The sequence below is a fragment of the Theobroma cacao genome, chromosome 9, assembly GCF_000208745.1.
Source record: "Theobroma cacao cultivar B97-61/B2 chromosome 9, Criollo_cocoa_genome_V2, whole genome shotgun sequence".
NCBI lineage: Eukaryota > Viridiplantae > Streptophyta > Magnoliopsida > Malvales > Malvaceae > Theobroma > Theobroma cacao.
In genome coordinates, this window is record NC_030858.1 from 29,895,998 (window position 1) to 29,912,421 (window position 16,424).

Below are 16,424 nucleotides of genomic sequence, written 5' to 3' on the forward strand. Positions count from 1 at the left end.
GGGGGGGGGGGGGGGGGGGGGGGGGGGGGAGAGAGAGAAACTATAATATAAGTCAAAGAAGCTCTGCATTGAACCACCAAGAAACCTTGAAAAAGATATAAACTCACATATGCTACAAATAAAATTCAACAACATTTTGAATTGTGAAAGACCAAAAAAATTCAAAACGCTTTTTGACAAAAAGGAAATAATTTCAAGAAAGCACTGACCTTTGCTAATGCTCTCTTTGAATATAAACCCAGAAAAACAACAAGAACAAAGTAGATAGAATTCACAGGTTTTCCATATTAAAGAGACACCCAGAAAGCCAAAAGGAATACTGAGAGGATCCAAGGACACAGCAACGAGCTCTCCATGATCTAAAGCAACAAGTCAATACAAGGCAGCTGTATTTTAGCTCACCAACCAAGAACCTCATTAAGAAAAAAAAAGGCTTTTAGTGAGTAAACAACAGCCCCCCAAAAAAAATAATGATAAAAACCAAATGAGATTATAGTATTATGTCTAGGACTTGAAGAACAAAAAAGTGAGAAAGTGTGAAAAGGGAAAAGATTTGGTTGTCACTTTCTTCAAAAGAAAGGATTTGAAGGTGAAACAATCACGGAGAATGAGTCATTTGTATAGCATATCTATGAATACAAAAAAAGAGGAATTGTATTTGTAGTATTTCTTTTTTTAAAGGTGTAGTTGGAAGTTGGAAACCATTAACATAGCTTGCAACCATGGGCTTCAAATAGTTTTATAATGGAAATTCAAAGTGAAGACAAAAACAATTCATAAGTCAAAATTCATGAAATTGCTGGGAAAAAAAAAGGGTAGTTCTAACTTCATGTTGTGTGTCAGCATAAGAAGTTGCACCATCATTTTAGGATGAGGAAAGTCAACAGGTCATTCATTAGAAACTCTTGAATTCTCCATAACATTAAAGCTTCGAATGCACGTTCTACCCACTTGTTTATGGCCTTCAATTTGATTTTGACAACGCGTCAATTGAAGCATAGACCAGCAATTAGGTAGTTAGGTCAGTTTAGACTATCAATCCTGATGATTAAACGGGGGAAACATTTTTTGAACATTAATTCGAATTGATTAAATATAAAAAGGATGAAATCGATTAAATCTTGAATTGATTTATTCAATTTGGTTTTAAATAAAAAAAATAAAATTTTGTATTTTTTTAAATTATAATATTAAAATTTATAAATTTAACTTGTAATTATAAAATATAAAATAAATATTAGTAATAAAATATATATTTTATATAAATTTAAAAATAATATATAATATTATATATATTGATGTATATATATATATGTAGAGAATATTAATTTGATCTATTGATCGATTCGATTTAAAAATTGTAAAATTGAGAACTAATCAAATAAATTAATTAGATTAAATTTTTTAAATCAACAAATTTAATGGATCAATTGGATTAAACCATTTTATTTAAATTATATTTGATTCGATTGAATCATTATTTCGATTCAATTTTACTCTCTCTCTTGAATGAAAATCCTTTTAGTATTGATTTTTATGAATAAATTATACAGTAATAATAAATATAAATGCATCAAGTAACATTAGAGAAGATAAAACCTGATACAAAACCTAAGTCCAAAACCCCCCATGAAGCTTAAAGCAAAATTATTTCAAAAACTAACATTGCATGACATGTTCAAAATTGTTTTTTTTAGTTAATATCAAGAAATGTTATAAATAATAAAATAATGTAATATGGGGAATAATTTAATCCATGACTGTATCCTTTTATCTTTGTCATGAACCTGGTAACATAAATGAACAAGACAATTTGCCAAAAAGCTTTGCCCTTAATGCATCTCTACCCTTTGTTTCTGTTGAACCTGACAATGGGAAGATCATATCATTAATGAAACAGTGTTGATATGACATTTGCCTCTTCCTTCATGATCATGAACCTGTCCTTTTAGGTCCCTTTGTGGAGTTTGCCTCTCCCTTCATTGGTGTAGTGTACCATATGGTGGTGCAAGTTAAGGTGAAGTTTGGATCATTAGCTGTGGCGCATAGAGGCAATGTCTGCAGTCTAGAATGTCTAGTGAATTTCACCTCCCCTCAATTTCTTTTAATTAAAAAAATTTTAAATTTTATTTTTTAAATAAAAAAATTATATATTAATTAATGAATCAAATATTCGAATATTCATTATTTTTTACTTTATCATTATATTTTGAATCTTATCATTAGATTTTCTCTTCTTGATAACTATTGAAACATATTAATTTTTTGAGTAAAATACTTTCACATTTTAAGTTTTAATAAAAATTTTAAATAAATTCATTAATTTTTGAAATAAACATTTTACTCTAAGGGCATGCTTGGTTGAATATAATGGAATATTCATTCCTTCCCCATTCTCATTTTTGAAATAAAGTTGTATTTAGTTCAATGGAATGATTATTCTTCAGAATAACCATTTCAATAGAAGTTTGAATAGCCATTACCAAGGCCTTCTTTGGTAATAACTATTCCAAATTATTAAGAATAAGAAAAGAAGTTGATTAGATAAATATACCCTTTTACAATTTAAAAAATTATCTTACAAAAAAATACTAAATCTATTTTTTCTCTCTCGTCCTCACTTCTTCTCTCTCTAAAGCACAAAAGACACAAAAGTTTTTACTTCATTTTCAAAAAAAAGGAAATAAAAATATTTAAATATTATTTAATATATTAATATTGTTTCACTATAATAAATATTATAAAACATATTATTTAATATTATTATTTGAATATAATAAATATAATAAAGAGTATTATTTAAATTTAATGAATAATATATTTTATCTTTTAATATTAAATATTATTTAATTATAATAAAAAGTTTAATTAACTTCTAATAAAAATATTATTAAATTATAATAAAAATATGTTTGTATTTTAGTGAAAATATTATTAATTATAGTAAAAGTTATTTTGATTTTATTGCTCGAAATATTTTTATCTTTTAATAAAATAAAATTTTAAATTTGAATAAAGATTATTTATTTTCCATCATAGTTTTTTTGTCTTTTAATTAAAAAATTTTTAAATTTTAATAAAGGGTATTTTTATCATTTACCCATTATTCCTTAACCATTCTTAAAATTATTCATGCCAATCAAATAATAGAATAAGTAATAATAGCAATTTCTATCATATTCCATTCCCATTAACCAATCTACATAATAGCTATTATTCCTCTATTTTATTATCTTGAAATGACTATTTTATTCATATTTTATTCTTTCTAGTGAACCAAGAGAGTACAAACACTGTTAACATAAATTATGATAAAATTAAAATATATTTTCTTTCTTTATTAACTTAAAAATTATTATTATATTTTTTTAAAAAAATTAAAATAAGGAGCATTGATCATGCTTCTCAACTCTCCAAAAAAGGAGAGCACGAAGCTTTTTCTGATTAAATAATTAATAAAATTATATAATAGTATTTTTAAAAATTAATTAAAAATAAAATTATTTTTTTTAGAAAAATATTTTTTGAGACGTATTGTCTATTTTGAAAATTAATTGACTATTGTATAATTTTAATCAAAACTTAAAAAGTGAGGATATTTTACCTAATTCTTTTGATTACGAATTAAAATTCATAGACTGATAAATTGTTCTAATCTCTCAAGTCTTGTACTTATTCAAACCTGTTTATGAGGAATTAGGAATGTGGCAACTAATTACTTTAATAGCGTAAGCAGGTGCAAAAGGGAAAAAATGGGATGCTTAACTTTTACTAAATGCAACAAGTCAAACAGTTTAATTAACAATGTTTATGAATAGTTAATGGTGGCCTTTTAATTAAGTTCTTCCAATGATTGTAGGAGGTAATCACGGCTAAGATTTACATTAACTCCCATAATTATCTTATTTACCAAAAAAGTTTGAGAAAAAAATGAGTTTAATAGAGTAGGTGGATTATAGCTTTGTACATTAATAGGTTAATTAGATTATAGATTATTTAAGACAAGAACTTTGGTTTCATAAATCATATACTTATTTTGATTTCTAACTTCTTCTTTTTTTAAGTTTTTCTTAACTCTTTCAGTTAGGGGTGAGCAATTAGACAATTTGGTCTATCTTACCTAAAGACTAAATAAATCAAATATTTTTAAAAAATCGATTAAAACTGATCAAATATAAAGTAAGATTAAACTAACCAAATATTGAATTGGTTTGATCAGTTCGATTTTGAACCAATAGATCAAAATTTTATCACTTTTTTTTATAGTACAACATTAAAACTTCTAAATTTTATCCATAAGTATAAAATACACAAATAATCTAAATATAAAAAACATAAAATTTGTTCATTCACTTATATAATTATATCTTTTTACATAAATCATTAAATTAATATTTAAGATTCAACAAAATAAAGAGTCAAAATAATAAAATTAACTTTCACAAAATAAAATTGTTTAACACAAGACCATTAATCATCACAAATTATCAACTTGAATCTTTTTAATGACTTGGCTCTTCACATTCACTCACATAACTATCTACCAATCGAAAGAATATAAAAAATATAATTAATATAATTTTTTTAATAACAAAGTCAAAGCATATTAAAAATGAAAATTATGTAAAAAGTCATAAAATTTAACATTTTATTTCAATTCAAGTGTGAAGAATGCATTTCTAAATTCTTCAATTGTCAATTGTCAACAACAGAAATGGAATCTATAATCCCAATCTTTGACATCTTAAAATGTATAAACAAAAAAGAATTAAAAGAAATAAAGAAAGAGTAAAATGTAAAGGTGACTAGGTGAGAAAAAAAAAAGTAAAGAAGGAGTGATTAAAAAATAAAAATGAAGAAGTGAATTCTGGGAATGTAACATAGTAAATAGTAATTAAAACTTAAAAATATTAAATGTATATTATATTTTATATAAATTTCAAAATAATACATAATATATTAATATATATAAAAATTTAATTTGTTTGAATCAGTTTGATTCAAAAATTTTAAAAATTGAAAATCAATTAAATAAATTAATTAGATCAAATATTTTGAATCAATTGAATCGAACCGTTTTATCTAAATTATATTTAATTTGGATGAATAATTAATCTAATCTAATTTTACTCATCCTTACTTCCAATGCCAAAATACCATATTAAGTCTTTGACAAAAGACTTTCATCGATATAAAAATTCTGACTTAGATAAAATTCCGGTAGCCTTACAAAAGCTCAACACTGCACAATAACACATAGGCAGCAGGACAGATTCTCAAAGCCTGTACATAACATTAACTGACACCCTTAATCTATCAACCCCAACAGGTTACCCAATTTTACATTGTTATAGATTTACACCTTAACAGTTCCTGACAACTTTGAATACTCAAGTTCTCTGCTTTCCATTTAGTTTGAGATGAAATTATGGTCCTATGCTAGGTCTTACAGCCTCATGTTTCCCAGGGTAAAAGGGAAAATGGACAATGATTTGAAATGTGTCAACGAGACCTACCATGGACCTGGCCATGGTAGGCTTGGCTCATTCAAGGGTCACAATAGTGTCCAGCTTTCAAGATTGGGTGGCCTGGCTTGGTCTTGACTTTCACACATGGCTTCACGAATACGCCAGACGTAGAATAATTTACTACTAGGGATGCTAAGTAGTTCACATTCTGATATTATTCATATAGGAATAGGAATCTTATATAAAACAGATTTACATATGGTTTTCTTCTCAAACCAGACAGCGCAACCAAACATGTCCTGTCTGCGAAAGCCGGCAAACAAGCAAATGGTCCTTAAGACAAGGTCTCCTCTTACAAGGGTCCCACTTTCACCATTTCTTCCCAACTCATTCCTTCTATCTTTTTCACCCCGCCTTGGGCATGAACCAGGAAGGAAGGGAGGATAAGAATGAAAGATAATTCTTTTTAATACAAAGGGTGGCTAAGCAGCCTTCCTAAAATACAAAAGTTTGACCTTTAAAACCCACCACATGGCTGCTTAAGCCAATCCCAGATCTCTTTATGTTCCTCATTCACATTTTTCTTTAGCTCCACACACTCATTTTTATCCTAAGTGAAAAGCAGAGTTCCATTTTTTTTTGTCAAAAGAACAAAATTGTCTCTTTGTTGGGTTTCTTTCCATATGCTCAAAATGGGCTTAAAAAAGTTAAAAGTTTGTAGTTTTTGGTCGGCTTCTTTCTGGGTTTTTGTAGTTTTGAGTTTCTTAGTGAATATGGTACAATGTCAAGATTTGAATGATTATGATCAAGTGGACGATCCTACTGCTCTTCGCTTTACTACAGCCCTTGTTAATAGCAGGCTTTCTAATCTTACTGCAGTTTTTAGCAAGGATATTGGTGACCAGGCCAGGTTCTGCATAAAAAACCAGTAAGTTTTTCCTTTTTTCTTTTTTCTCTATGTCATACTTGTTCATTATCTATTTCTTAAATAGAATTGATGAGGAAAAGGAAGGGAATAATTGAGAATTGAGTCTGTTTTATGTTTAATGTTGCTTCGGGTTTTTGGTTAATGAAGGTTAGCTTGTATTTCGTTCTATTAAGGTCATTTCTTTTGTGCTTTGCATGCCATTTCTTTTTGGTCTTTTACTCTATTTGGTTGCTGAACAATTGTAGAACGGTAAACTGCATTGAACTGTTCTATTCTGTATTCTTTTGGTTTCTTTGATAATGAATAGAAATGAAGCTTGGCTGTGACATGTCGAATGAAGTTTGTACTAATTGGCGCTATATGTTTGTTTCTGGTTACAAAGTGATTTTTTTTTAAAAAATGTTAATTTCTTTAATTTTGCAGAAAATTTTCTGAGGTGATACTTATTTGTTAGTTTTATATATTTGTTCATACAATGGAATTGGATCGTTTTGAGTTTGAAGCTGCCTCTATGTTTCAGGGAAGCTGATTGGAATAAAGCATTTAATTTTTCATCAAATTTGGACTTCTTGGCTTCCTGTATTCAGAAAACTAAAGGTACAATATCTGTGATTAGCAAGAATGAAACTACTTGCTTTCTTTAGTAGCTAAGGAAATGCAGAAAGAGATGAGAAGAAAATTTTGAAGCTTTGACAGTGTTCTTCCAGTAGTATTTTTGTAAACATTGTAGTTAGTGTTGCTGTTACTTCTAAAATTTGTTGCCTCAACATAAGTTATAACTCTAAGTAGAGATTCTCGCACAAAACCAACCGTGTACTTGGAAGTTGGAAATGAGACTAGTTGAGTTGACTTAGAATTAGTTATGTTAAAAATTTCTTTTATTCTACTGTCTCATGTGTTAGTATAATACTGTGGTGTCCATTGGTTCAACAGGAGATATTATGCGGCGCTTGTGCACAGCAGCTGAGGCAAAATTCTACTTCGATACTTTTTTTAGAAGTTCAAGTGCAACTAATTTGAGGCCTAACGAAAACTGTAATGTAACCTCATGGGTTTCTGGTTGTGAGCCGGGATGGGCTTGTAGTATTGGTCCAAACCAGCAGGTTGACCTTGAAAATTCTCGAGTCATTCCTCCTAGGACTCATGATTGTCAGGCTTGTTGTGAGGGCTTTTTCTGCCCTCGTGGTCTTACATGCATGATTCGTAAGTATCTGAAGATCTTTTCAAGGCTTTCTTCCTAGATAGCTAATTTCTATTTATTATTGAGCATCCTGCAAAACAAGGTATATTTTTCTGCTATCTAATCCTTATACTTCTAGATTATTAAGTCTCTATATTGCCTAGTAATGAAGTATGCAACATTAATAACCAAAAATTCTCAAGTATCTTTTGTTAGTTCACGGCCTTGTAACTTTTTTTCTAAGTATCATTCCATGCTTAGTCATTGTTTTCTTAGAATGGTTAAAAATATGTCTATTTTTTTTCTGCACATGCTTTATCTGATGCCATCTTTCTACAGCTTGCCCATTGGGTTCCCATTGTCCGGTTGCAACACTCAATAACGCTACTGGCATATGTGAGCCGTAAGTTCATACTACTTCTAAACATTGCTTTACAAATTGAATGGCCTATGGCTTTAAGAAGGTTCATATAAAAAAACTATTGATATGGTTTTTCAGATATCTTTACCAGCTGCCTCCAGGAAAGCCAAACCATACTTGTGGAGGAGCCAATATATGGGCTGATGTTCGTAGCAGTGGTGAGGTATTCTGTTCAGCAGGGTCATATTGTCCAACAACAACCCAGGAAAAGCCGTGCAGTAGTGGGTATTAGTTTTCTTCCTAACACTTAATCGCTTCTCCTGGAGCTCCGACATTTGGCCAGTTTCATTCTTTCTATATCTATCATAACAAAATATTTAATAATCCTGTCTGCGTTATTTATATGTATACTTAATCTCCTGGTTTTATTTTCATTTTTCTTGATGCTATCAAATTTTTGTTTGCCTTTTGCAGACATTACTGCAGGATGGGTTCAACATCTGAGAAACGTAAGCCCTTTGCTTAGATTGTTTATTTTGCATATTACATCTGACTCCACTGGGAGTGTATATAGGCATTTGTCACTTTGTGAAATTAATATTTAGGATCCTATGGTTTATGTCCTGGTTGAGGCTTCATGATGCCTGGACTGCATTTTTACCCTCACTGATCTTGCAGGCTGCTTCAAGTTGACTTCTTGCAATTCAAACGCATCAAATCAAGATTTGCATGCCTATGGAATTATGCTTATAGTAAGTCATTTGCTTGACTCCAGAGCCATAAGTATAATCACCTATTTTGTTTTTTTGGATTCTTATCATTTACTGTTAGTCTGACATGCTTGCAGAAGTATGCTTATAGCCCTTTGACAACGATCCAAAACAATAATAAAATATCTCTTTGCTTATGCAGGCTGCTACTACTACTCTTCTCCTCATTATCTACAATTGTTCTGACCAAGTTCTCAACACAAGGGAAAGACGACTGGCGAAAACCAGGGAAGCAGCGGCAAGAAGTGCAAGAGACACAGCAAAAGCACGTCAAAGGTGGAAAACTGCTAAGGATGCTGCTAAGAAACATGCAAGTGGACTGCAAACTCATTTTTCACAGACATTTTCTTTTAAAAAATCTGCCAAGCATCCTGAGGAACTTAAAATATTGGATCAAACAAGTTGTGAAACAGATGAAGACTTGTATGCTCCTACACATATAAGTTGTTCAAGTGAATCTTTATCATCATCTGCACCATCCAGGGGAAAGCCAATGGAACCTGGCAATTTGATGCGGATGATGCATGAAATTGAAGATGACCCTGGAAATTATGAAGGATTTGATGTTAATACCCATGATAGAAAATCTAAAGGCCATAAGCCAAAGGGAAAACAACCTAATACTCATAGCCAAATTTTTAAGTATGCATATGCTCAACTTGAAAAAGAGAAAGCACTGCAAGAAGAAAATAAAAATCTTACATTCTCAGGAGTAATTTCTATGGCTACTAATCCTGAAATCAGGAAAAGGCCCCTGATTGAGGTCTCTTTCAAAGACCTTACACTCACTTTGAAGGGGAAAGGCAAGCATCTTTTGAGGTGTGTTACTGGAAAAATTAAGCCTGGTCGCATCACTGCTGTAATGGGCCCTTCAGGTGCTGGAAAAACAACATTTATTTCTGCTCTGGCTGGAAAGGCAATAGGTTGCAAGATGACTGGTTTGATTCTTATAAATGGAAAGAATGAATCAATCCGCTCATATAGGAAAATAATTGGTTATGTGCCACAAGATGATATTGTGCATGGGAACTTGACCGTGGAAGAGAATCTACGGTTTAATGCTAAGTGCAGGTATGCCAGATTTAAACCCCTTTTACATCAGCAACATAGATATTGACTCGTGTGCATAATACAAATTATCATCTTGTTTTCTTTCTGGTCCATGTTACGTTTAGTGTGGTGGATTGCCATAGGTGGGTTGATATTGTCAAGGGGTTGTAATCACTTCACCCTTTGAACTAATGGAAAATACTTGTCAAAAACTGACTATTACCTAGCATGTGATGTCCTATGCTACCATATTTCAGTAACTCATCCAATTCCTTGCTTTGGCAAGAGCAGACAGGAGCTAAGTAATGATGTCTTTTTTTTTTTAATAACTATTGTAGGATGTAAAAATGGCACCTTGTAATAGGTAGCTAGAGCAGTTAAAATGAATTAGGGTCTGGCGCATTGCCTTTCTAAGATCTACATGTGCTGTTGTTAATATAATGACAACAACTTATAGGCAACATTTACAGGTCCCAAATAGTCTTTAGTGCTGCTATGTGATGGATGCATGTTTAACATTCTCTAATGATATGCAAAATTTTTAGGAATATTATTTTGTTCTTATTTCACTTTCCAGGAACCTTTAGCTATAGAAATATGCTTTTTGATTAATTATGGCTCATGAACGATTGTTCCCTACACTTGTTTCCTCCTGGCAGAATGAAATCCATATCTATCAATCAAACTCATCAATTTATTGTGCCCGGTGAATGATAGAGATGAAACTTTCATCACTAAATTTGTTGCTGTTTTTGCAATCATGTTTACTAAGTTGGTAAGCTCAGATGTTGAACTAAAATCCAGTTGCTCAGTTGCTCTATTAACACACCACCCACTTTACCTTTTAACCAAGGACTAAGAAGGTGGTGGTGGCAGGGAAATTTCCCTTCTCCCTGCCATAGTATGCTAAAACCACACTATTGCCTTCTTTCTGTATGTCACGTATAAATACTATAACTTGGACATTCCTTTTACGGAAGACTTCTAGAATACTAGATCACTTAAGAGTGGGTTTGCTTAGCTATTCTGTTTCTGTGCTTGTTCTTCTCAAAAATAATAAAAAAACCTTTAGTCGTTATTTCTATTTGAATCAATTCGTCATGGATGTATATAATATCAAGGAATCAATTAGCACTCTATTTCACTTGCATTTGAATTGGTTGGGTCCTCCTCCTCCCCTCCTCCCAGCCCCCATCACCTTTGTTCCCCAAAAATAGAACCTTAGTTTTTGACCTGTCTCTGTCCCTGTCATGTTATGGCTGAAGCTGTTTCTTATATATGGCAACATCAAAGTTCACTTAGAGTAATGGATGATTATTCTGAAGTCATTTGTTTGGAAAATACTCTTTCTCTTGATGTTCTTTTGTGTATACTTAAATTATATGTCTTGATCTTCTGGGTTCTTTTCCTATCAGTTCTTTTGTATTGACTACTCGTATTTTCCCTATGTCATAAACTCCTGCATGTTAAAGGCTTCCTGCTCATTTATCAAAACCAGATACAGTTCTTGTTGTTGAAAGAGTTATTGAGTCTTTGGGGCTTCAGATGGTGCGTAATTCCTTGGTGGGAACTGTAGAGAAGCGAGGTATCTCAGGGGGCCAGAGGAAGCGAGTAAATGTTGGATTGGAAATGGTCATGGAACCTTCACTTTTGATCTTGGATGAACCCACATCTGGTTTGGACAGTGCATCCTCTCAGCTGCTTCTTAGAGCACTTCGACATGAAGCTCTTGAAGGAGTAAACATCTGCATGGTGCTTCATCAACCTAGGTAACAATTTTTTATCAGAAATCTATATTTTTCAATCTGGTCATTATGAATTTGCGTCAGTCGTAGACTGCTGTATCCTTGCATATAATAAACATACTAACTAATTCTGTGGAGTTAGAAACTTGGTTAAGATTCATTTAGATTCTAAGGCATGTAAATTTACTGTCTTTTTTGTGTATTAATTGCTGAAATTTCTGGTTCAGCTATGCCTTGTTCCAAATGTTTGATGATCTAGTACTTTTGGCAAAAGGCGGCCTCACTGTCTACCATGGTTCAGCAAAGAAAGCAGAAGAATACTTTGCGGGCCTTGGGATCCATGTCCCAGAACGTGTTAACCCTCCAGACCACTTCATTGACATTTTAGAGGGTATAGTAACACCAAGTGCAACCTCAGGTGTCAACTACAAAGAGTTTCCTGTCAGGTGGATGCTTCACAATGGGTACCCAGTGCCCCCTGATCTGCAGCAAAGTTTTGCTCAGCTTGCTATGCCCTCAGCAGGTGCAGGTCCAGCAAATGGGACAAATCCTGTTCATGCTGGAATGGAGGAAAAATCTTTTGCTGGAGAGTTATGGCAAGATGTGAGGAGTAATGTGGAGTTGCAGCGGGATAGCATACATCACAATTTCTTAAAGTTTAAGGACTTATCATGCCGGAGAACTCCAGGTGTACTCTGGCAATACAGATATTTTCTTGGGAGGTAAGGACTATCTAACTTTTGCCGAGATTGCATGTAGCTTCCAACTTTATATAATGATTAATTTGGTAAAATGTTCAATGATGAAAACCTCATTTATACAATACATATTCCATAGCTTTTGTCTGATTTGTTGATTATAAGTTTTTTCGGGGCCAAAACAGATATTAAAAGCACCACATTAAAGTTTTAGGCTTGCTTCACTCAAAAGCTCTGCTTTTGTCTGTTTGAGTTTGTTGAGATCCCACTGATTCTGCATATAATTGGTTTGAATAGGTGATGGGCTTTGGGTTTTAAAATCTCAAAGACAATTTATGTCAAATTGTGAATTAAAAATTCATAACCTTCTTTCCTATAACTATTAATCTGAGTCTTTAATGGCTTTTACTTGATAAATTTGCCCCAGGGCTAAATGTTCTATGATCTTTTGAGTTAACTATCCAGTGGCCAATACGGTTCAATTTCTTCATGTTATTTTTTTTAACTTGAGAAATCTTCAGCTTAATTCCCATAAATATTTCAGGGTTGGGAAGCAGCGTATGAGGGAAGCTAAGATACAAGCGACAGATTATCTGATCTTACTGCTTGCTGGAGCCTGCTTAGGAACATTAGCTAAAACAAGTGACGAAAACTTCGGGGCAGTTGGTTATACTTATACCATAATTGCAGTCTGTAAGTTGGACAACTGTTACTTATGCTAGAAGGATTTCTTCGAATTTGCTCTTTTGATTTGTTCCATGAAAGTTGCAGAAGTACTGGAGGAACTTCATTTTACTATTGCCTCCAGCAAAGTCTTTTTCTTTTTTAGAAAACATATATTCAATTGAAAATGAAGCATAAATTGCACACACACAAGGCTAAAATACATTTGCAACAATTAATAATAATGTTAAGATGTGGAATTCATATGGTAAACTAATTGCCGTATCAATAACTTTCTCACCATGGTTCTTGATGTTTTCAGCTCTTCTATGCAAAATAGCAGCTTTGAGATCATTTTCACTGGATAAATTACAATATTGGAGAGAGAGTGCATCTGGCATGAGCAGCTTGGCTTACTTTTTGGCCAAAGACACCATTGACCACTTTAATACTGTGATCAAGCCTGTGGTTTATCTCTCTATGTTCTTTTTCTTCACAAATCCAAGATCTTCGTTTGCTGAAAATTATATTGTCTTGCTGTGCCTGGTGTACTGTGTGACTGGTATAGCCTATGCATTGGCCATCTTCTTTCAACCTGGTCCAGCCCAGCTGGTGAGTAAGATTAGCACGTACTGAGAGTGGAATAGACATGTCATTTAACCAATTTCAAATTTTATATATCCTTTCCCTTTCGTTGACGTTACTGTTTCTTGTAGTGGTCGGTTCTTCTTCCAGTTGTTTTGACACTTGTCGCCACTCAGAAACAAGATGGTGAAGTTCTGAAAAAGATATCTAATTTGTGCTACCCGAAGTGGGCTTTGGAAGCTTTTGTGATAGCAAATGCTGAAAGGTATGGCAAATCACCCCTTTATCTATTCAAGATATCAAAGATAAATATGTATACGTTGCTCCTTAGATTCACCATCTCATTGTCATGATAATCTAAAAATATCTAATTGGATTAATATAGGCAAAGAGAAGCTTCCAGATTGAAGAATTTCATAAAGAAAATTAGTCACAGAGTAGACATAAAAACAGAGTAAAAATATCAAATACTCAATGAAGAAGACAGTAGCTGGAATATCTTCATTTTGTGAAAATGGTGTGGTATATAACCACCCTTTGGAGGAAATAAAAACAAATAGGACAGGTCAACTGCACAGCAGTACCATATTGCTCCTTGTCGGCTAGGTGGACAGTGGCTTACAATCAAGAAATGCCACATGCCCTCCACAGCTAATTCCTGATAGCTCACAGGCTATTCTGATACAAGAAAATAAAATATAAAATACTATAAAGATAAAAGTTAAAAACAGATAAGATCATGTGTTCTTCTTCTCCAATAGCTTCAAACATTTTAGCACCAAGAATTTCCTCATTGCAGACTCCCATCTTCAACACAGATCAAGAAACTTTAGGAACCTTCACAGCTACTTAACCTAATCTAAACATATTGTGTTCTCAATGTCCTAGTCATATTAAATTACAGCAGAATTAGCCAAGTCAACCTGAACTGCAACTTGGACTGGTTAGCTTAAGTATAGCAATGGATTAAGCTACAGTGCAAAACAGAAAAGCTATTGCTTCTTCTATTAGGTTTGTTCCTTTAGGTCTTATAACTTGTCTATGCCAGAGGCTGACTGAAAAGTTTTGCCTACTCACTCTAGGACAAGGAAGGTTTCACTTCATTTAGAAGGTTCTCCTCGGCAGAAATGATTTTGGGATATCTATGGATCAGATCTTTCAGACTGAATTGAACAGAGTATATTATTTGATCATATCTATGAAACTCTAGATAAATTTATCTAAAAAATTTGTATGTAGGAAGGGCAATGAAATCTGAATCCAAATAATTAAGACCACTGCAGTGGGCTTTGCAATGTTTCTATATCTAAGAACCACAATGCCTGCGAAGATGCTGAAAGAAAGGCTTTTCTTTAATCTGTAATAATATTTGAAACTGTTTGTGGTTATTCTTTTATTACTAGTCTGGGCCATAGAAATATTTAACAATTAGTGCCATACACTTTAAAATTATGTCATTGGTGGCTCCAGACTTCAAGCAGTCAAATATGAGACCCAGAATTTTTGTGATGGCTTAGCTTTAGTAAGCTGTTTTTGGGCCAAAATGCTGAAGGTGGAAGAGTTTTATAGGGCAAAACGCTCAAGCTGGAATGTTTTTGTGGGGCAAAACTTTGGCAGTTTTCAGGAGGAGAAAATAATAGTTGCGTAGGTTGTGGACAAAGCTGCGAAGCCTTGATTCACTGTTGTCTCCCAAGTTTCTGAGAGAGGTTCTTTTGAATAGAGCACCACTGTAGTACTTTTGGGAGATGCAATTAACTAGATTTCTGACCACAAAAACCTAATGTGCAATATCCTCGCATCAAATCATTTAGTATCCTTTGATCCCTTTGCAGCCACCAAATTCTGGTTAGAAAGAACCTTTTAGTATGTATTAGTGTACATCTGAAATAATTTGTCATTTCCCAGATCAGGCAGAGGCTCATTCAGAATCCGTAGTTTGGATGTAACAAAGAAACCCCTTAGCATGTTTTTTTTATTTATTTATTATTTTTTATCTTTATCTTTACATTTTTTTGTTCTAAGTTCTTATGTTTTCCATTTATACTTAGACAAATTGCTTATAATTCTATATTATTTTAGTGAATAAAAATTATATATTTTTTATTATATTATTTTTATTTTATATATATATTTTATATTTTTATTATTATATATTTTTCATAAGCAATCTTTTATTGAAACCTAATGCCTAAGATCTTACTTCATATATATATTATTTTTATTTTTTATTTTTTTTATTTTTTTATATTTTTTTTATAGTTTGTGCCATTTAATATTCAATGCTTAATTTTAAATTAGTTTTTTTTATTATTTTATTTTTTATTTATTTAATGTCATGTATATTGTATTTTCACAAATTAATTATTTATTATATGTTTGAATTATTATTATATATTTATTATTTTTATCAAGTAATTTTTTGGTATAGTCAAACTTTTCATTTATTAAGAATTTCGGAAACTTGAAATCGAGGCCCTCCCATCGAACTGGTGGAGCCTTGATTCGGATTCCGAGCCTAGGGAACATAAGCTCGGGATCGCGACTTCTCGCATCCCGATCGATTATCCCATCATCGACAAATTATTTTATTAATTATATATATATATATTTTAAAAGGGTTAAATTTCTAATATTGATTCTCATACCTATCTTATTATTTTAATGCTTAATCTAATAATTTTTAATTTCTTAATTTAATCTTTTAGCCTAATATTTATATTATTATTTTATTATTGTTGTTTTTTATTATTTACCTATTTTTTTTATGTTTTCTATTTTAATGATTTTGATTTTTTTACTTATTATTATTTTTCTTATATTTTTTTTAATTTATATTACCATGTTATTATACTATGTCCCCATTATTTTACTAACAAGACCACATTAAGAAAATCATCATAACTACCACAAACAAAAGCCCAAGATTTAAAACTTACCCAAGATTCAAGCCCAACTTAGCCCAGTACGAATCAGTCT

At 31.9% G+C, this 16,424-nt stretch overlaps 1 protein-coding gene across 2 annotated transcripts; it reads left to right on the forward strand.

The window, feature by feature from the left end:
* Positions 5,735-13,816, forward strand: LOC108660408 (ABC transporter G family member 24-like). 2 transcript variants are annotated; one of them, XM_018128327.1, is made up of 13 exons: positions 5,735-6,396; positions 6,917-6,993; positions 7,330-7,599; positions 7,916-7,979; positions 8,076-8,222; positions 8,412-8,446; positions 8,616-8,689; positions 8,850-9,778; positions 11,230-11,526; positions 11,730-12,224; positions 12,745-12,893; positions 13,186-13,475; positions 13,580-13,816. In XM_018128327.1, exons 1-13 carry the CDS (start codon positions 6,152-6,154, stop codon positions 13,799-13,801), a joined length of 3,294 nt encoding a protein of 1,097 aa, XP_017983816.1. In that variant the 5' UTR covers positions 5,735-6,151; the 3' UTR covers positions 13,802-13,816. The 2 variants fall into 2 exon arrangements, with proteins under 2 accessions (XP_017983816.1, XP_017983817.1); XM_018128328.1 differs by having other exon boundaries at positions 13,599-13,694.

Coding starts and splice junctions, on each gene's coding strand:
- LOC108660408 (XM_018128327.1), top strand. CDS start 6,152: ATGCTCAAAATGGGCTTAAAAAAGTTAAAAGTTTGTAGTTTTTGGTCG. Junction 7,600..7,915: donor TGGTCTTACATGCATGATTC/GTAAGTATCTGA, acceptor ATCTTTCTACAG/CTTGCCCATTGGGTTCCCAT. Junction 7,980..8,075: donor GCTACTGGCATATGTGAGCC/GTAAGTTCATAC, acceptor ATGGTTTTTCAG/ATATCTTTACCAGCTGCCTC.